General features: G+C 36.4%; 1 protein-coding gene across 1 annotated transcript; it reads right to left on the bottom strand.

The window, feature by feature from the left end:
- Positions 1–582: 582 nt before the first annotated feature.
- On the bottom strand, positions 583–21898 carry LOC101218993 (ALBINO3-like protein 2, chloroplastic). Its single transcript, XM_004138848.3, has 14 exons — positions 21393–21898; positions 20630–20736; positions 19588–19715; positions 17005–17076; positions 16580–16681; positions 15561–15620; positions 15378–15443; positions 14565–14612; positions 7127–7303; positions 6973–7028; positions 6723–6840; positions 1647–1736; positions 1361–1470; positions 583–1221 (listed from the first exon to the last, which is right to left on the bottom strand). Exons 1-14 carry the CDS (start codon positions 21821–21823, stop codon positions 1065–1067), a joined length of 1722 nt encoding a protein of 573 aa, XP_004138896.1. The 5' UTR covers positions 21824–21898; the 3' UTR covers positions 583–1064.
- Between the last annotated feature and the right edge of the window lie 340 nt (positions 21899–22238).

Raw genomic sequence — 22238 nt, 5'->3', positions numbered from 1 at the left:
ATTTAAATGTTTTGATAAGATATTTGTTTTCAAATTTTGCATTTACTAGGATTGCAGAATAGTAAATGCAAATGCAGCCATAGTGTCCTACTGGAAAAAAGGGCTTAACTAGTGTGGATATCTTTCAACCCAATCCAAGCAGAGTTCAATTTGTTGTGAATAAAGACACTCACTTTCATCTTGTAAAACACTCGTTTAAACATCCAGATAACCCACATAACAAAGGTATAATATGGGCCAATGAATGTTATAAATGTCTTCTATTTATATTGCTAATCTTTTAGATCCTCTTAAAGAAGTAGAAAGTTCAGCATATTGTGTGACTTAATCAAAATTTAGATTTTACATGTTCACAATAAGAAACTATCATCCCATCCAATCGAATTGGGATGCCCCAGATCTAACATGTAGCTTGCTTAGTAGAACATCTCAGAATTTTGGTTCTAGTCAATATAACATCGTCCCTAATAAAAGGGGAGTTGGATCAACACTGGACTATAAACCTAATTCAAGAATATATCATTCACAACTGAAAATCAAATCTCATCCTTCTTATGCTTAAACTACATGAAAAGCAGCACAAAAGTTCAAACTGAACGCATGTCAGCTTAAGAATATTAAATGCACCATACATTTCATAATTGTAGTTTACATCTCATCTAAAACTTCAATAAGAAATAAGAATATAATTATTTTTTTTGTGGAAAAAAATGTAACTTTAATAAGAATATAACAATAAAAGATATTGTTCCCAATGATCGTTCGCAATACTTAATGGACCTCTTCTTTTTTTTTTTAATTTCATTCTAACTATAAAACAATATTTTACTTGAATCAAAGTAAACTACAGGGAAGTTAGCTACCCAATTAAATGTGAGATACGATGCCATCAGCTACAGTGTTTGTCCTTTATTGGAGACCTTAGTTCTGTTGAAACTTGTCCAAACGATCCTTGTAACAAACCAAAAATCAGTCGAATGCCTATATAAACTGTGGATTTCCTCTGATGGATTACTTATCAGTAACATGAAAGGCAAGTCGGCCTTGTTTTTGAAAGGGAGCGATCAATAATCTCCTCTCCTACTGCTGACAAGATCGCCAACTAATTTATCATTGTCGTCCTCGCATTGATCCAAGTATTCTTTGTAGGCAGGATTATAAGCTACAGCTGACTTTAAGTATTTGGTAGCTTCAGCCTTGCGACCTTCATTGTATAGAGCACTGAAATGACAAGAAATAAGATGATAGTAAATTTGCTTGCTGAAGGAAGGGAATGCGAAAGCTTTTCGAAAATCATTTTCCCCTTGGGAAGAAGGGTGGGTTGATGAAAAATCAATCTAATCATTGGTATGGTTGAGACCTTGCTAGCAGAACCAATCCATCATAATAATGGGCTTTGCTTTTTGGTTCTTCTGGCTCTTTCAAATTAGCAACTCTTTCTAGGTGAGCAATGCCTTCTACCATTTTCCCCTGACATAAAAATAATGAAAGAAACGTAGTACTTAGTAGAACATTAACTGATAGTCAGAACGTGAGCTCCAAAAAGCAGTTAACATGGATATCATCCCAAATTAATCCGGAAAAAGAATGATGCAATGACAAATTGCTAGGGCCAGCACTAGAAGAAACCATGGATTTAACCTCACCTGCCTTATAAAGGCAACACCTGCCCATTGGGATGCAAGAATTAGAAGATCTACACCCTCAACTTCCGTAGGATGACCGGAAAGAAATAACTGGATAAGAAATAACTATGGTGTTAGCAAAATAAGAGATTAAAAAAATGGGCATCAGAAATATCTAAATACGTTTAAAGCCTCTTGTTCAGGGACGTAAGGAGATGATGCAACATGATAGCAACATAGATGGACATATGGACGAGGAAAATGTACCTATTAATAAAGCGCAATATTAAATACTTGTTGGAAGATTATCAAACCTCAATTGCTCTACATTCGATGTCGATTTCATATTTAATTATGTAAGTCTAATCTCATTGAAGAGAATATACCGAGTGTTTTCAGGACCTTGGGTATGCTAAAAATAGCTCCATTAGAAGGTTTGTACTCAACAAAACAACAAAACCCTTATCTACTCCTGTTGTCATTAACTTGCTCAAAATTATCAACAAAGAGAACGAATAGGAATATACAAAATGAAGATTCAAAACAAATGAAAATTTTGAAAAAATACAGGGACATACAAAAAATCAAGCCAACAAAAAGTGGAGACTCCCATATGGAAAGAAACCCAAATTTATCCAAAATAGTGCCTAAAAAATAATTATAAAAGGTCTTTGAAATCGAAGTCCAAACCAAAGAAAAATAAGAAGACAAACAAGGAACAAAACCTCATTAGTGTGTTCCTCTCCACCCCTCCAAACACCCTACCATTTCAATCCCCCCATAGAACCTACAAAAGGCCGCACAAACTCTGACAAGCCATAGAAAGCAAACCTTCTCCAAAGAGTGAGGAATTAGAAGAGATTAAAGCAGGGGAAGAGGTTGAAGATTATGAGATTTTGGAGAATATAATCAGCAACGTCCGCAAGTTTTTTGTGGAGGAAGGTGTAGAAGAAGAACAACCTTCTCTCTAGAAATCCCACAACACTTGCATGACATCATCGAAGCTTGTGGTATATCTTTCCTTTGAGTTCTTTAAACTTATCTCCATCATTGAAAGTAGTCTTGGATGTGATAATGTATCGAAAGTACTTTTAGATGTACAAGGGAGGTAGGAGTTAATAAAAGAAAAAAATTGGTACTTAGGAAGTAAATTAAGATGATATCCCAGTTCTGGTTTTGCTACAAGTACCAAAAAAAGTAAAATTTTGATTCAGATTCTTCAAATCCTTGTGGAGTTCTCTTGTACTTTTGATGCTTATGAACCATCTATATAAAGATTTCTGGATCGCAAATGATTATGGTCTGTATGATTATAGAGAGACTGTATTTGGCTGGAACTTATTTCTTTAGAAGAGTTCATTTAGGAGCCTTGATCTTTTGGAGGTAATTTCCAGCAAACAGTATGCCATGTGAAAGAAGAAGAAGTTTAGATGTACAGCAGAAAGTAGTTTGCTGGGAATTTTTGTTTCAAGAAAACTTGATGAAGAAGTGAGTGAGTTTCAGATTCTTATGGTGCTTCAGTCACACTTGAAAGAAAGGGTTATAATTGACCAAAGTTAGCGGCCATTGGCTCCTGTTGGAAATATTTTGTGTTAGTTCATTCCTTTTGTTGGAATTCTTTCCTTTTTTTCTAGGCTTTTTCCTTGTTAGAATCCTAGAATAATTATGGAAAGATTATGGGAATGTATTCCTTATTTTCCTAAATCTTTTCCTTTTTTATTCCATTGTGTACTCTATTTATTCTCCCTTGTACCTATTGCTTTATTCATTAGAAAATAATAACAACACAAACAATCGTGGTTTTTCTCCCGGTACTCGGGTTTCCACGTAAATTGGTGTGAACTCGTTGTCTCTCTTTTCAATACCTTTGAATTTCTGTAATTCTATGGGATTACAGAAGTCTACGTCGAGTCGTTAATCTAATTTGGAAAACGGCTTTTGGACAATGTTTGTATCCTTCAATTTGCACTCTTGCTCTGCCGCTAGTGACTCTTCACACAACATGGTTTTGATTGCTTATTCTCAACTTGATTGCATTGTTGTCAGAATTGTGTTTGGGAAGATTCTAGACATTTTTTCACAGCAAGCTTCTCAACGTAAGACCTCGATGGGGTCATCATCTTTTAGCGTCCTCGTGGTGTTCCTTCTCCAAGGATCTCGAGTTTGTCTCAATGCGAGTTTTTAAGCATATTCAGTCATCTTTTCTTTAGGTGGTTGTTTAGTCTGATTTAATCTTTTAGTCTTTTTATTTGTATTTGTATTTCTTTGTACTTCTTTTGGTTTTGTTTTGCTTTTGGACATTACGCCTTTGCTTTGGTTTTTAGCTTGTTTGGATATGATAAGGGTGCTATGGGAGGGGTATCAACCTAGTTGAGATGTCCAGGTGCACCACTTGATTCGTTGTTACTTGTATAATTCTCTTGTACTATGAGCTTTTGTCTCATTATTATTATATTAATAACGAGGATGTCTCCTTTTCAAAAAAAAAATACTCACCCTTTCCATGTTTCATTTTTCAAGCAAAGGTAAAGACAAACTGGCAAGTGACAAGAGAGACCTGTGACCGTGCCATTAGGGACTAGGCTAGATTGATGCTTCCGCTCATTTTTATTTCTATGGTTTAGAACATTTACGAACTTTTGCTTAGATGGTTTTTGGTTTTATTTAAACATCTAGTTTTCTTTTACTATTTTATTAGGAACCCTGATTCAATTATTTTTATTAATTTATTTAAACATTTTGTTTCCACTTGAGGTTATCTCTATATTTCTTTAATAAAATGATATAAAGTTTGCATAGTTTGGGTTTTGAAATTTTATTTTTACTTAAGTAATGACCTCAACTTAGGTTGAAAAGTTGGGCTGTTACAACCAACTTCCTCACAAGTTAATTCACCGTTAGCACAACCATGTAACACTTTCCACACCCATTAAACTAACAGCGCTTTATTCTGAAACCTTAAATTCTCAATTCCTAACCACCTAGTGATCGGTGTCTCATTTATCTCCCACCTAACCAAATGTAACCCCTACCCTTTTCCTTTCTCCAACCCTTCACAAAGTACATTGTGCATCATCTTCTCCAGGGTCTTACACACCTCAGTCGGGGGTTATAATATTAAAAAGGAATAAGAAACAAAAAGGGATGTTGCTTTTTCTTAAAAGGAAACACAGTTTACTTTGAAATAATGAAAAGAGAAGTCTCGAAGTTCAGCGGATTACAAGTAAACAAAAACAAACTAAACCATTGGATAAAGCATCTCAACTAGGGATGTTGCTCAAAACATATTGAACAAAGGTAAGTCTTACGGTGCTAGAGAAAAAACCTACTTTCTAAGAAGCTAATATTCTTCTAATTTTATTCATCTGAGAATTCCAAAAGGCTAAGGACTTAGAATTACTTCTGAGAGGAAAGCCAAGGTAGAAGGAAGACTCCAGCAAAGTGACAAAGTGAACCTTCTTAGCTTTCTTATTATCATGGCCCAAAACACTACATTTGCTCTTGTTGATTCTATGGACATGATTTTGTATAGTTGGACTACCTTCTTGTAGAGGGAGTCCATTTTTTTGTGGGCTTGTTCTTTTGTATGGTTGTGTATGCTTTCATTTATTTTTCAATAAAAGTCTTTTTTTTTTTAAAAAAAAAGAAGGAACATACAGCATACCATATGTCTGAAAGAACTCTCAAATACTAGTCACAAAATCACACTGCCAAAGAATATGATCCAAGTCTTACTCCGCCTTTCGACAAAGAAACAACGGAAAGCTCAACACGCAAAGGCAACTTCCTCACAAGCTGGTCCAACGTGTTTGTGACCACCACCTACTTTACCCCTCAGACCTCGTTAACAAGGAAGGAAGAACTCGCGTTCCTCAAACATCCCCACATTCATCATATACACCATTTATAACCAAAACCCTTCTTTGCCAACACCTTGACCAAACTATTCCAGTCTACGTTATCATAACCTTTTTCAAAATTGATACTGAAAACCATTCCTTTCTTTCTAACTCTATAATCCTTAATCGCTTCATTAGCCATAAGGGTTGAAGATATGTCTGGGCTTAGAATTAGCCATGTGTGGAGCTTCCTTTCTTTCCACTATACAATGAAGCTATTCTCACTAGTCATCACAGACATATGGATATATTAAAAAAAAAAATCAAGGACTTACATGAACAAGCTACATTCGATCAGGAGGGGGATAATTGAAAAGCTCACTTGAGCCATGACCTTAGTTGAGATCACTTTTTCTTATTTTCTAACCACTTTCCTTGTGTACATAATTTCTTCCATTCCTTTTGTAAAATACCCTTACCTTGCTTTTCCAATCTCTTCTTGCTAATTGGTTCCTACTGAGTTCTTTCCTGTCTTGTTCATTAGCTTTCTTTTAAATTAAATTTTAAATCTATTCCAATTCAATGAAAAGGGCGATTATATCCAATTCTAAGATGACCATATACTGTTATCTGAAACTCAAATAATTTTGTTGGGCCACTGATTATATTACAATATAGTAGGAAGAGTAGTTAGGAAAAAGCACGTGTTTGTGGGAGTGTAGCTGTTGATAGTATGTTTGGGCCCCACAGTTAGTTAGCACCGATTATGTTACAATATAGTAGGAAGGGTGGTTAGGAAAAAGCATGTGTTTGTGGGAATGTAGCTGTTGATAGTATGTCTGGCCCCCAGTTAGTTAGCACCGATTATATTACAATATAGTAGGAAGGGTAGGAAAAAGCACGTGTTTGTGGGAGTGTAGCTGTTAATAGTATGTCTGGACCCCACAGTTAGTTAGGCTATGGGGAGGGGTTTATACGGAGGGAAAGGAGGTTGGTAGGAGTCATGTTCATTTTGGTTGTTAGGGCATTCCGAGAGAGAGTGAGGGGAGGAAGTAGTAGTGTTCTTGTTTTGTGTTTTCATTGTTGTCAATGTCGTGTTTCTCTGTTCCTGTTCTTGTTACAGCCATTGGTTGAACCTTGATTGAATAAGATTCTATTACACTCGAGTTCTAACAAATTCTCAATACCACTGTTATGCACCAGCAAGATAAATCATACAGTAATAATGAAAAAGAAAATGCAACACTGGGACTCAGACCTTGGAAATTGCACGCTCTAAGTATACAGTAGCCTCTGCAGGTTGTGCATTTTGTAACAGAGTTTGCCCCATGACAACCAAAGCTCGAACATACTCAGGTTCCTTGTTAAGTGCCTGTCTAAAGTATTAAATTAGTCATGTGTCGCCAACTTTTTTTTCCCCTTCAATTTAGGCCAAAACAACCTGCCTGAGAAACCCATATAGAACATATACATGATAGTGGAATCTGAGAGAAGCCTAGAGAGCTTACCGCAGTAAAGGAATAGCCTTTTCTTTTTGCCCTTTTGATAGGAGTTGGACAGAAAGCTGTCAAGTTTAACCATTAGCTACCTGAAATGTTTGTATTACATATTTACACTAAATTGAACCAACACAAAAAAATAATTGAGCTCAGCATAATTTACAGCAAGCAATTCCTTAGGAGACAGCTTCTCTACAGAAATTTTTTTCCACTTAGTGGTTGTCTCCAACGGTATTTTGCCTGGATTATTGGTTTCTCTGAGAGTTGTAGTGCCCACAGGAGCATCCCTGGAAGGCAATCCCAATTTACTGCGGACAGCAGGATGTTGGAGAGTTAATTGCTGCAAGATTGACGTAAAAATAAGCTTCACAAAATATGCAAACTAAAACCAAAGAGTTTAAGAAACTACAGAATTTGAAAAGAAGCTTATTACTAAAAACCCAAATTGTTTGACATTGTTTACTTTAACAGGGGGTGGGAGCTTTGCACCCATGCAAGCCCCAAGCCTTAGACTCGACAGATCAAAGGTGATATAAATCGTCCAAAAATCAAATTATTAATGAGATTTTGTTTAATAATTTTGATGTAGTTTTAATATTTTCCAATTTAATCTTTTTTCATAACACAAGTACTGGTAATTTTATCTTTTTATGATCCATAAGGGTTTTTATTGGGAGTCGATTTAAAGTCTAGTCTTTAGATGGTTCAGAAGTGTAAGATTAATCAAATTTGGCTGTTGTGCTTCTTTCAAGTTTAGCCATGGAGATTCTTGAATTTTGCACTTCATGTGTTGAATTGCATGCCGGGAATATTCAAGTGGGATTTATCATCCTATTCATGGAGTGTTCTAATCTTAGGGCAGGGAACCTATTTTTGTTTTAAGATATTTGATCTTAAGGAAATCTGAGCATAACCCAATCCTTAGGGTTGAAATCAAATTGAATTTGGAGGTTTTAGTGATTGAGAACTAGGGGTTCTCATCACAATGGGTTTTAATTCCAATTGTTAGGATTTTGGTATTAAGTTCATCACTCAGATGTGATGTAGCGTTTGGCCATTTGGCTTTTGTAAGAAAAACGAAAAGGCTTTTGATAAAAAGAATTTCCTCTTTGTGAAGAAGCGTTTGGCCATTTGGCTATTAATACGACCAAACAAGAAGATTTTCAAACAATCTTGAAAGGAATCTCAAAATTATTAGTTTGCTCATACGTACTGCACACTATTGCTACTAATGAGAGAAGATTAGGGTCCCTAAGGTAAGTTCTCTCTCTCCCTTTCTCTCCTCTTTCTTTCCCCTCTCCAGTTGTCCTTCCTCCCAACGGAAAAATTGCCGAGTCTTTCTACTGCATTTGGTTTGACAAGGGGCATTTCAATATTGAAGATGTTGATTTTTAAAGAAATCTACAAGTTTCAAAGAATCAACTAAGATGGTCTATTGCTGCTATGTCGAATTTGGTTCATGATGAGGAATATTGTTTCTTTCCCAAAAATGGCAGAGACGCAGATGGTACTACAAGACTCACAAAGTTCAAAGCTCCTTCTGTATGGATAGTCAGATGTGTTGCTCGAAATTCCTTAGGGTTTCAATCCTTTGTGCACGTCTATTCATGGGGTGCAAAACAAGGATGGGTCTCTTTCTTATACATTCTAAAAAGCTTCTTAATGAATCACGATTATGGATTGTCGCACTCGTCTCTTAAACTGGCCTCTTGTTTACATGGAAATCAGATAAATCAGTCTACTCGCCCAGGCCTACTATGTAAATAAAGTGAAGGCCTCAAATTCAAATTTCTCCCCTGCGCAACATATCAAAAAACAGAGTCTGCTACCAAGAGAATCCATTAGTCATCCCTCCTCTCCTCCTTTAGAACTCTGAAGTTTGCAACAACGATGAGTTCGAAACTGTGATGATGTTATTAGAGAGGATTTCAATGATTTATGGATTATTAACAAGTTATTCATCTTTGATTATTGGAATGAAATCAAGAGATTTATTTCAGGTGAAAATCATTATTAACCCTCTTGTTCGTGAACAAATCAATTGTTGAAGTTAAACAAGGTAACATAGCAGATTTGAACCCAACGATGAGACTGCTTTGGTAACATAGAGGGTATAGGCAGCCATAAATTTATGTATTTGAAAAAAGATCCCCCAACCGTCAGAATGCTTTGGACCAATCAGAAAGTTCCCTTGGTTCCCCAAGGATCGCCAAGTGTCCGGCCAAATCTGGCAATTCTTTTATTGCAAAACCCCCGGATTTTGGTATGCATTCGTGGCAGATGAAGAGTCAGAAAAGGTTTCTCCAGTGCTGATTGATTCTTAAACTCCTTGTAATGATTTTTCCTCCAACCAGGATCGCCGATTAATATAAAGAAAAGTACTCCAAACAACAAATCTTCCTCAACATCAATCAAGAAACACCCCAGCGTTTCAAAGTCTTCCAAAAGTTCTTTAGAAAAGGGTGCACATCCTTCCACAATGCTTGGACAGCCTTGGCAAATTCAGATTTGTTGGAAGAAAGTTATGTGAGGCTTCTTACTCCCGATTTCACCTGTAACAGGTCAGCTAGTTCCTCCCCTTCTTTAAATGTTCACTTTTTCCCCTTCAAAATGGCAGGCTCAAATTGTGATTTTGTGCGAGGTGTTCCTTCATCAACAATTTCAAGGGCAGTAGATGAAGGGTCTGAGGATAAAGATTTAGTGATCAGTGTCAGTAGTGAAGAACTAATACAAGAAGAAGATTTATGTACAGAGGAAACAGAAGCGCCAAGTGGAGAGGCAGAAGATATAGATTCCTTTAGATCTGAGTTTGCTAATTTATTTCTCTCGCCAGAAAAAAAGGTGTTAGGCAAGGTCGAGGTTAACAACATTTCTCACCATTTGGTTCCTTTCATTGAAGGTTGTGATATTAAATTAATTTGAGACTCCAGAGAAGCAGAGAAAGTTGGAACTTTGATTCAAGTCATTAAATTTTGTGGAATTAATTAGTTTAAGTTGCTTTGAAATGTCAGAGAAATAGCAAAGTAAGAAAGATTTGAACCATGAAAATTCACTCCTGGAATACCAGGGGGATCCTAGATCAACCTAAACAATTGGCCATTAAAAGACTGCTTAAAAATACCAATCCAGATCTGGTTTTGATTCAGGAAACCAAACAAGAGGAGATTGGCATTAACCTTATCAAAGCACTATGGAGGTCGACCAAAATTAGATGGAGCTTTCTTGAAGCTCATGGAAAATCTGGAGGATTGTTGACTATGTGGGATGAAAGCAAACTTTCTGTTATTGATGTTTTGAAAGGGGGCTACTCGTTATCAGTTAAATGCAGAACAGTGTGCAATAAGTTGTGTTGGGTGACCAATATATATGGACCAACAGATTACTGAGAGGAGGAAATTCATATGGCCTGAGCTACTTTCCCTTACTGGGTATTGTACAGAAGCTTGGTGTTTGGAAGCGGATTTTAATATGATCCGATCAGGTGGAGAGCAGTTTCCAGAGGGAAGAACGACACACAGCACAAGGAAATTCAATAAATTCATTGAAAATTCAAAATTCATTGAAGTTCCTTTACTGAATGGGAAGTTTATATGATCAAGAGAAGGTAGAACAGTTTCAAGATCATTGCTGGACAGATTTTCAGTTTCTTTTGACTGGGACGAGGCTTTTGTGGACACAAGAGCAACCCGACAAATAAAGATCTCCTCAGACCACTTCCTCATTTTACTAGAAGCAGGGGCCTTCCCCCTTTCAATTTTGTAACAGTACTGCCAAATGATTGAAAATTTGTTATCCTTGAGCACTCCGCTGGGCTGGATGGGCTTCGCATTATCAAGTAAACTCCAGAACATCAAGGGTCAGCTCAAATCTTGGCATTTAGATTACAAAAGGGAACGGAAAAGTTAGGAAGAAACCTTATTAAAAGCCATTACACAAGAAGAAAGCAAATATGATCAACCAGAGACGTCCTCAATGTCACCTATTGTTACTTTCATAGAAAGCGGACCTGCTAGCTTTATATAGAAGGGATGAAAAGGATTAAATCCAGAAAAGTAAGTTGAATTGGCTAAAATTGGGGGATGAAAATACAAGTTATTTCCATCCTTTTTTGGCAGCAAAAGAAAAGAAGTCTGATTCCTGAGCTCGTTAGTGATCAAAGAATCCCCACCACCTCATTCCCAGAAATTGAACAATCGTTGATTTCTACAGCAACCTCTATAAGAAATCTGATCATGCAGGTACTTTCCCTTCCACTTTTGACTGGTATGTAGTTTCAGGGGATCAGAATAAAAGGCTCACTACAAAATTCAGCTTGCTGGAAATTAGGGCAGCTCTAAAGTCAATGGGGAGAAATAAAGCCTCAGGTCCGGACGGATTCTCGGTAGAATTCTTTATCAAATTCTGGGATCTTCTCAAGGTTATATCTTTAAATTATTCAACGAGTTCTATGAGAATGGGAAATTAAATGCTTGTGTAAAGGAGAACTTTATTTGTCTGAACAAGAAGGAAGAAGCAATAAAGGTAAGAGATTTCTGACCCATAAGTCTCACTACTCTGCTGTACAAATTGATTGCAAAAGTTCTTGCTGAGAGACTGAAAATAATCATGCCCAACATTATAGCTCCCATGCAAAGTGCCTTTTTGGAAGGCTGCCAAATCCTCAATCCTATTCTTATTGGAAATGAAGTTGAGGATTATAGGCAAAAGAAAAGGCAATGTTGGATTATCAAACTGGACATCAAAAAGGCATTTGATCAAGTTGATTGGGTTTCTTGGAAAAAGTTTTGAATTAGAAGAACTTCAATCACATATGGACCTCTTGGGTCATGGGTTGTGTTAAAAACCCCAAGTATTCAGTATTCATTAATGGAAGGCCTCGAGGAAATTCAAGCCTCAGGGGCTAAGGCAAGGGGATGCTCTCTCCCCCTTCCTTTTCCTTCTTGTTAGTGAAGTGCTTAGCAGTCTCATTACAAATCAACACATGAAGAGTTTGTATGAAGGATTCCGGGTTGAAAAGGATAATGTTCACGTTCCCCTTCTTCAATTTGCCGATTACACCTTAATTTTTTGCAAGCTTGATGAAGATATGCTTGGAAACTTAAAAAAGACACTTGAAATTTTTAGTAGTGTTCCGGGCAAAAGATCAATTGGAAGAAGTCAGCCATTTGCAGTGTTAATATTGAGGACAGCAAGATCTTCTCTGCAGCATCCATGCTGAACTGCAAAATAGAAAAACTCCCTTTGATGTACCTAGGTCTTTCTTTGGGAGGATATCCGAAATGTGCCTATTTTTGGCAGCCTGTCTTGGATAAAGAACCGAAGCTAGATAAATGGAAGCGATTAAATCTTTCAAGAGGAGGAAGACTTACTCTTTGCTCATCGATGCTCTCCAATCTTCCCACCTACTTCATTTCCACTTTTCTCATGCCAGAAAAATATCTAATTTCATTGAAAGAACCATGAGAAACTTCTTTTGGGAAGCAAACTAGGGCAGCAAATTGAACCATCTTGTGAAATGGGACTTGGTTTCCAAACCCAAGGAGATGGGGGTCTCGGTTTGGACAAGCTGAAAGTTAGAAATATGGCTCTCCTTGCCAAGTGGGGGGTGGAGATTCACAGTAGAATTCTCTTTGGTGTAAGGTGGTTCGTATTAATATAATTAGATTATTCTTAGGTGATATTATTTGATATTATTTCCTTAAGTGTATTTCTCTATGGTTATATATAGGTTTGTATCTCTACTAAATAATGTATGAATATATAGATTAATTCCATAAAATCAACATGGTATCAGAGCTATAGGGTTTTAGCCTCCTTGTATTCTAGCCGTCACATCCCCATTCGTCTGCCTCCGTTGATTCGTCAACGGAGGCAGAGCCATACCCATCAGTAATCAATACAAATCATTCCTCCAAGTAGTTCGCTCTGCCGCATAGATCAAAATCCTTGTCTCTGATTCTGCCGCCGTCACCACCACTACTCCTTCCGCTGCAACTGCCGCCACCACTGCTCCTTCCATCCATACAGTTCGCCACACTCTCGCGCCCACATCCGTGTCTCCGTTCATCCTCGCTCAGATCTACCTATTCACACATTGCAACCACCGATTTGTCTGCGCATCTCCGTTCGTGTCTCCAACTTCCAGATTCGTGTCTTATTTTGCCTTCTGCCCAGATCTATCGATCCTGTCCGCCTTCGAACCATACTATTCCAGATTAGACCGACCCGCTACCGCCGCCCCTTGCTCGTACCAAATGACTCCTTTCAGTTGAAAACTCCCAATCCTGACGAAGAAGGTGAATCTTTGTTCAGATCCACGATCCATCGCTCTACCCCACTCATAGACAACGACGCACAGGTTCGACTCCTTCTGCTCTCTGTTCGTGAAGCTCGCCGCCATGAAACCCATCTTCTCTGTTTGCGAAGAACGCCGCAAAGCCCTCTATCCGCTCAACCTCTCAGCTCTGTTCAGTTTTCGCTCTGTTCACCCCAGATTACCTGTTCAGCCTGATTTCGACTTGCTCTAGTTTAGTTTGTTCGGTTCCATTCTGATCCTACGAAACGCTCTTGCTCAATTCAGACCCCGTTTTCGTCCTGCTTTGATCATACTTTGTTTCAATTTTGCTCTTTCATTTTGCCCCCGGAGTTCTTGTTTTGTCCTTCCTAGGTTTTGTTATAGATCTCTATACGATGATCTATGTTTCTATCCCAGAAGTTCTTCGTGGGTTTGTTTTAGCCTAGAAGTTCTTCGTGTGTTTGTTCTTCGGGTTTTTTATTCTATTCTAGATATATAGGTTCGTAGTATCCATGCCAGCAGCATCTTCTGTTGGCACACAAGCTGCAAAGAAAACTCAAGCTTAAGAAGCCCTTGGATAAACATTTCTAGGCAGTGGCGTAAGGTAGAAGCCTTGGCAGTTTTTAAAGTTGGAAAGGGGACAGAATCTTGATTTGGTTGGATCCGTGGCTGGACAGAATTGCTTTGAATACCAAATTTCTGAGTCCGTACAGAATAGCCCTTCTTCCTAAAGGCTCGATTTCCAAATACTGGGACTCCTCCACCTGAGGTCTCTTAATTTTGGAAGATTGTTGAAAGAGGAGGAATCTCCGATATTCAACTTCTCCTTGAATCCTTGGACAATATAAGTCTTTCAAATTTAGAGGATAAAAGAAGCTGGTCACTGGAATCTCATGGGGTTCAGTAAAGTCACTATTAAAACACTTAGCTCCCGCCTCCTCATTGCATTAGGAGGTGCACCCGAGCATCTCAACTAGGTATATATAATCCTCTTGTACTATAAGCTTTTGTCTTAATGTTTATCAACAAATGAGACTGTCCTTCTCAAAAAAAAACAATCTTGAAAGGACAATAAAATGGAAGTGTCAATCTTCTAATCAAATAGTTTTTGTTAGCCAGCAAAGAGAACTAGTCAATGGACTGCAAAGGAATTAGAAATAAAGGAAAAGATTTGCTCGCAAAAATTAACTACAGGATCGCTTCAAAACTGAAAGTGCGTCCACACAACAATTGGTCAAAGTATTCATTCAACAAAATTGGTAGATTTTTGGTTCTTCGTCTAGGAAAAGCTAAGCAAAAACATTACCTGAATTGCAGTGAACGAACTATTCGTAACCCAGTAAACTAGACTACCCTGCCAAAGAAATAATGAGGGAAAAGAAAAATAAAGCAAGTTCAGTAAATTCATACACTAGACCAAATGGGTAAGATGTCATTATTGGTAACTAAGATTGAGAAGAAACAACCAGAATGATTGTTAATAAGAACTGTCAGAAAAGGTAAATGAAGCAATATTTGAGCAAAGACAAACTAACTACATAGGGCAGCTCATCTAGGTTCTGACATAATACCATTAGAGTAAATCAGTCAATCTTTAATGAAAAAGAAAAAGGTTAACCTAAAGTCTATTATTGGTCAGTTCTTCCTCAGATTATATTTGAACTCTCGTCAATCACACTGAATTCTAGTTTAATATTCTTTAGTCTTGACTCTCTTTAATGAATTGTTCTTCATTACTTAAACAAAAAAGGAAAGGAAAAGACTAAATGGAAACGAAAACAATAATTAATTGCTCCTGTACAAAGGTAATCAAACAAGATAACATTTGGTTCTTTCTTTGTTAAGTTTTTAAGCATATAATTTGTCATGGTTTGTGAAACCTTTATATTACCCTTTTTTCCTTGTTACTCCTTTAAGAGTATGTATCCTAAAAGCAAGCATCTCTTTTCTTCTTTATAATGAAAAAGTTATATCTCTTGTTTAAAATTTAAAAGTAAAAATAAAAGAAAATGATAATGATAATAATAAAGTCAAACTGCTTCCATTAAAGTCTACAAGAACGGTGAAATCTTATAAAATTTTAAAATGCCACTTCAAAAGTAATCATGAGCAGAATTACCTGTGGAATACAGTAACCAATAAAAAATAGTGGTACAGTCAGTAGATTCAAATAGAGTTTGTAGTACTGCAGAGAGAAAATGTATTTATCAGTCTGAAATACATCTAAAGCATTGGAACAAAACTATAAGCATGTGTTATTGAGTATATTTCTGTCAACATTAAGAACATCTTAAACACTTACTTTTGCTAAAATCCCAATTATGCCAGTTTCTTTTTCCAATGATGATTTTCTGAAAGACAACTGGGAAAAATAAATAAAGAAATGAGCAAAGAATACATACTGTTAACATTGAAAATTGAAAACGTAGATCATTCTTTGGCGAGATTGAAAAACCAGAAAATTATATTGGCCCAAAAAAAGATGTACAATATGGCAACTATTGGAGATATTAAGAGTCCCACATTGGAAAAACCAAGGAGACTCATACTCCATATAAGATAGATATGGTATCATAGCGCATTAGACCCAAACGGGTATTCGGTCCAAGATAGGTGAAACCAAAGAGGCACCATCTTGAGGGAGCATATTGGAGATATTAAGAGTCCCACATTAGAAAAACCAAGGGGACTCATACTCCATATAAGATAGATGGGCTACTCCTTTCATTGCCAAAATTTAACAGCAACAATAAGTTTAAACAACATAGATGCTTTCTTGACAATCAACAATGAGTAGGCAAGTGAAGAACGAAGAAAAACAAGAGTTTTCTCTTGGCATTCGGCTGATGTGTGATAAAAGTTCATGCATGTTTGTAATTAAATACCACATAATATCACAAAACTCTATTGGAAGTTTCTTCTATCTTCTCATCAAATCCCCTTCCTCTTTTTTCTTTTCAATTATTCACATACCCGATACCGATACGGCAACCATAAAACTCTATTGGAAGTTTCTTCTATCTTCTCATCAAATCCCCTTCCTCTTTTTTCTTTTCAATTATTCACATACCCGATACCGATACGGCAACCATAAAACTCTATTGGAAGTTTCTTCTATCTTCTCATCAAATCCCCTTCCTCTTTTCTTTTCAATTATTCACATACCCGATACGGCAACCATTCTAAGAATCTTAGGATGTATAGCCTCTTGAACACTTACCAATGGCATCGACTAATTTTCACTCAAGCTAGATCAGAAGCACCTAACATACCATTCAAAGAAATCTGTTTGTGCTTGAAAACAAGAAAAAGTAGGAATACCTGAACATTAATGAAGTGCAAGCTGGCAATTAAAAATGGAAATATGGGGCCAAAAACTCCATGTGGATACTCTGTCAGATTTTGGAACCATAAAGCTCCACCCTGCAATTAATACACCCCAAACTTAACCCTTGACTAGTTCCAACTTTAGTTACTAGAAATAAAAAAAATTAAAAACAGTGCAACTACAGCAGCTTGTTGATCATATCAAAGATCGGAAACGAAAGGAATTCCAGGAAGCATCTAGTAGTATAGGTCCTATAGGATGACCAGCTAAATACATCAAACTAGAAAGCCCAACCCATCCATGCCCTTGATTGCACTTTTCAAGAGGCAAAATGAGAATGATAACTTTTTCAGCCTCCTAGTTGTATTGTGTAAGAATTATATTCATATTTTCCCCAAATTTAATAAATCAGCCTTACATAGTCAAATCCAGGATAGTGATCAAGTGACATTTTGCGGATAGTAACCATCCACAATAGGAAGCATGGGACCTGCATGTACATTTGAAAATAAACAAGAAAAAGGCAGACTTTCATCAGAAGAGATAAACGGGAACAACATGCAAATAGACTTCATAGTATATGTGCTTTCATGGTTCTGATAATTCCATTATGGTTCAGAATACTGTCAATTAATTAAAGAACAGGCCATGCTCGTGATGGGTTTAAATGGAAAACCAAAATCCAGCTTGAGACAACTCTTTTTCCCCCTTCTACAAAACCAGAAGAAAATAGAAAATGCAAGGGAATTTGAAAAAGAAAAGACCAGAACTAAAGGATCCATGTAAACAAAGAACACAAGCTATCAAACTACACATTACAGGAAACAAGATGATGTATACCAAATGAGTGAATTTTATTAATGTTTAAAAGTTGTGAATACAAGAAGACGAGTACTTTATTTATAATTGAAAAGCAAACTAATCCTAATCCTAATTAATAAAAGAAATTAATCTTGAATTACATCTTTTTTAAGTTCTTGCAAATGTTCTGAAAATTGCTCTATGTTTTGAATTATCTCTCCCAACAAACGTTGTAATTTCTTGACATCCTTCTTCATTTCTTCAAAAAATTCACAATTGATGTACAAATTGGGTGTTCTTGAATAAACTTCTTCATCAAAATTGTTGTAGGATTGATTCTTGAATTTTCTTGCATATTTCTCAGTCTTTCTTGGTTGTTCTCTATAATGATTTATGTCCCAAATTGTAGTAGTTCTTCTATGAAAGTCCATTCTTGCAAAATCTTGATAGATCTTTGGTTTCTTTTTCTAGATGTGTGTTGTTCGACAATGAGTACGTACAAATTGGGTGTTCTTGAATAAACTTCTTCATCATAATTATTGTAGGACCCGTTCTTGAATTTTCTTGCATATTTCTCCATCTTTCTTGGTTGTTCTCTATAGCGATTTATGTCCCAAATTGAAGTAGTTCTTCTACAAAATTCCATTCTTGCAAAATCTTGATAGATCTTTGGGTTTTTTTTTTTTTTGAAATGTTAAGGGTTCCCCCTTGTTAGATGTGTGTTGTTCGACAATGAGTACAACTCACAAAGCCTCCTCTTGTGATTGATGTCACAAAGAGCTTTCCAATTTTCCACAAATTGCAGTCAATGATGGCCCAGACTGCTACTCTGATACCAATTTGATGAATACCACATATGAAAATTTTATTAATGTTTAAAAGTTGTGAATACAAGAAGACAAGTATTCTATTTATAATTTAAAGGCAAACTAATCCTAATCCTAATTAATAAAATAAATTAATCCTAATCATGACTAATAAAAGAAACTAATCACAGTCCTAATTAGTAAAAGAAACTAATCCTAATCCTAATTAATAGAAAAAACTAATCATAATCCTAATAGGTTATGGATTTGACCATAATGCCATATTCCTACTACATCACAAGACCAGCAATTTAAAAAAATGGAAAGAAAGAATAACCACTAGAAACCTTGGTGAGAAAAGCCCAAGGGCAAATGGTAGATTAAGCCTAGGCAAGCCCAAATCTCCTACCACGACATCCTCTCCCCTCACTTAGCTACTTAAAACCCACCTATTTTCTATAGTCAAATATTAGAAAAAACAGCAGAAAGAGCAGTCTGGGCTTCTACTGATCCTCTCACTCTCTCCCCCCATTTCTAGGCTTCTCTATTACTCTCAACAACTCTATTACTCTCAACAACGTATAACTCTCTTGTACTTTGAGTTTATTAAAAATATTGAAGCTTGTCTCCTTTTCAAAAAAAAAAAAAAAAAGCAGCAAGCTAGAGTTGCCCCTTTATCTCAAAAAGGGAAGATGGAATAAGACCTCATTCATCAATTCATATCCCACCACAATCTGCTATAATCCAAACACCAAAAGTTTCCAAAAGGTTATCCCAAATCATCGAAAACAAGCTAACACCCCCACGAAACATACTAACTTTCCTGAGACCTTCATAGTTTGCATCATCACAGCCCTAAAAAAACAAAAGATCATTCCTGGATATGGTCAATAGTGTTAATCTTCCCATGGAAGACCTAGGCAAAAAACTGACCTTAGGAATTTGTACCTTCCCAATCAAGAAAAAAAGAGAAACAAGGGGCAAGGCCATGCAAACTAAGAAGTATACCTAACAATACATCATTGCTGCGTCTTACAAAAAATCTATCAAAGAAGCCAAGAATACTATAACTATCCATTTTTTCCTTGAAATTTTTAATTTAAGAAAACTTTACAAGTCCATAATCCTTATCCAGAAAAAAAACAAACGTTCTTGAATACTTTGTTGAGTATTTCAATTGAAGGATTACCCCTGACTAACCTTCTCCCATGCTCATCAAGAAAGATCATGAGGTTTTCAAACATTGTTGGAACTTCTAGAAAAATAGACACTGGATGATTAACATTTACAAAGACAATAAAAATAGTGTAAAATAGAAATTTGGTGGAACCCACACATGAGAAAATAGAAAATTTTTCCAAAAATAATATAGTTTCTTATTAGATTAGAATCACCTGAATGAAAAAGTATGCAGCGAACCACAGAAATGAGGGGCATCCAATTGCCTTTCTTTCTTTTCGGAAAAGAGAAATTTGGTCGATGTAACTCCGTCCCGAAAGAGGTGGTGGCAGTGGAGGTGGCACTTTGAGAAATGCAAATAAAAGTCAAACTAAAGTGATTGTGTTAAAAAAGCAAAAAAAAAAAAGGTAGTAATGATTATATTAACAATTTAACTGTGAACAATTAAATTGCATTATTGTGTGTGAGTGCGTGAATATCTTTAAATCAGTCTAACTGGAAATAAAGTTAAAGGGAAAATACAACTTATGCCCTGAACTTTGGGGATGTATAAATTAAAACTCCAAACTAATAATTGTATCAATTTTCTTTTCTTTTTATGAAAACAGCTTTCGTTGAGAAAAAAAGAAGGAATACAAGGGCATACGAAAAAACAAGCCCACCAACACACTCCAACTAAAGGAAGGAGTTCAAGTAAGTAAAATGTTGAGTGAATAGTTACAAAAAAGCTTTCAAACTGAGGCCAAAAGGGAAACATGAAATCTAACTAAGACCAAACCTCACAAGGGTCCCGATCTCTCCCTATTAAAACTCTATCATTCCTCTCCCCCACCAAGCATGCCACACCAACCACCCAAACTACAAAAAACGGCCTTTGTCTATAAAAGGCGGATGGAGGAGGAACTTTGCAAACACAGCACAAACATCACGATGGCCAGCTAACAGGATTGATTTTCTGTTTATAGTATGCAAGTGTTCCTTCAGTATGTTTTCTTCAACCTAGCCTTTGGTTGGTTTTTCCTTTTGTTGTTATTGAGAGAGGATAAAAATGTGGTTTCATCCAAGAGTGTGTGATTCTTCAAAAAAAAATTTACATAATCACCCGTCAGCCTAATTACGACTGCTGGAGTTCCACCATAATTAACAATACAATTATACTTTTCCTTTATTCATTCAGGAGTTCAACAACCCAAGTCAAAAACTTTAATGAGTCAAGCAGTAAAGAGAAATAAATCAATTCGTTACGTTGGAACTTACACTTTGGAAATAATTCTCCAATCCTTTTCAACTTGTTGAGTTGAACAATGAGTATGGGAAGCAACGTAAATCTGAGAGCTAAAGTTGATGAAGCAATAACTGCCCACCTGAAATTGAAAGGATCAGCGAACTAAATTAAAATTTTAATATTTCCAAGAAAACCAAAATCGAAGCTGTCAGTCTTACTAGAAACCACCGTCCACAATCTTTCCTCACCCCAAAAAGATCAAACTGTTAGACATCGAGAACATTAAATTTTTGTGCATCTAACTCAAGTATACACGCGGAGTACAACAATGTAATGGGATGAATATTTTATTGTTATCCATGACAATACAAGGCGGTAATAGAAACTCTCTTATATAGATGAGCTTGAGGAAAGTAACAGAAAATTACTCGGCCAACTTACATGACAAAAGAAAGTCTGCAATAACTGATTACCAAAAGATTGATCAAACTAACTAATGATAACAAAGCTAACAACAATTGAGAACACATAATATGGAGTTGGAAATGCCAGAGTGAGCATAGCAGCTCAACTGGCATTAAGAAAATGCAACACTATACTAAAACTTTCACCCCATCAAAGACAGAGCTCGTTAATTTGGCCATGACATGCCGATATAAGATCAAAGAAATACACTATGACTAAAACACGATTCAAGATGTTCAAAATAGAAATCGAAAAGATCAAAATCCACACGCTCCGTACACTCTTCTAAGTATTCCTCCAGAATCATATGAGAAGCATTGAAATGCTCACCAGGGCATACCGGTATACTGATGGAACCCATCCAGAATCGAAGTAAGTTGCTGAATTGGTAAAATCGAATTCTCCACCGCAGTCGCACCAATGACTTCTTCAACAACTCCTCCAAGTTCCAAGTCTTGAATTCCCGTATCGTCGTTCGAGAGGTGGCTTGATTCAACACCGTAATGGGCAATCCGGTCGAACTCTGAATCGTCGTTTGAACGAGTCCAGAAGGACCGAGAGGAGAATGCGGTGAAAGCACTAAGGGAGCTTATATGAGGATCAAAACGATGGGAGGGAGTGGTGAATGGTTGATGGTGAGAGCTTGAGAGTGTGTGAGCTTCGTGAAGTCGAAAGGGCAGAGGAGAAGAAAGGGAAGAGATGGAGTAAAAACGAGATGGACGAAGACGGCGAAGGTGAGTACAGAGCTTCGACGTTGCCATTTTCGGCGGGGAGGGCAAACTCCGACCAACAGGGGATGCTGACTCTCTCCCACTTCGTATAGCTTTTATTTCCTTTTCATTTATTTTATTTTATTTTAGGGAATTTTTCATGAGATAAAATATTTATTCTCCTGTAACAAAATATGTATATAGCAAAAAAAAATATATATATATATATATATATTTCTACCAGTAATAAACGTTAATAAACTAGAAGTTTATTATTGATATAATTTAAAATTATGTTCATTATATCAAATTTATCATCTTTTACTACTCTTCCTTATTGCTAAAATGGTCTTAAAATGAACAACTTTGTTCTACTCCACCTTTTGGGTTAGTATACCATTAAAATTCTTAGTTAATATTTAAACTTAAAATTCAAGTAATTAATAATTATATTATTTATTTACTT

The sequence above is a fragment of the Cucumis sativus genome, chromosome 2, assembly GCF_000004075.3.
Source record: "Cucumis sativus cultivar 9930 chromosome 2, Cucumber_9930_V3, whole genome shotgun sequence".
In the NCBI taxonomy this organism is placed as follows: domain Eukaryota; kingdom Viridiplantae; phylum Streptophyta; class Magnoliopsida; order Cucurbitales; family Cucurbitaceae; genus Cucumis; species Cucumis sativus.
Note: the sequence above shows the minus strand (reverse complement) of the source record. Positions and strands in the feature narration are given on the sequence as shown.

Excerpts from the sequence above, each read along its gene's own strand:
- LOC101218993 (XM_004138848.3), bottom strand. The coding sequence starts at position 21,823 with ATGGCAACGTCGAAGCTCTGTACTCACCTTCGCCGTCTTCGTCCATCT. Across the intron at positions 14,613-15,377 it reads TTGGTTACTGTATTCCACAG|GGTAGTCTAGTTTACTGGGT; the intron begins GTAATTCTGCTC and ends TTTCTTTGGCAG. Across the intron at positions 1,737-6,722 it reads TAGAGCGTGCAATTTCCAAG|TTATTTCTTTCCGGTCATCC; the intron begins GTCTGAGTCCCA and ends TTTCTTATCCAG.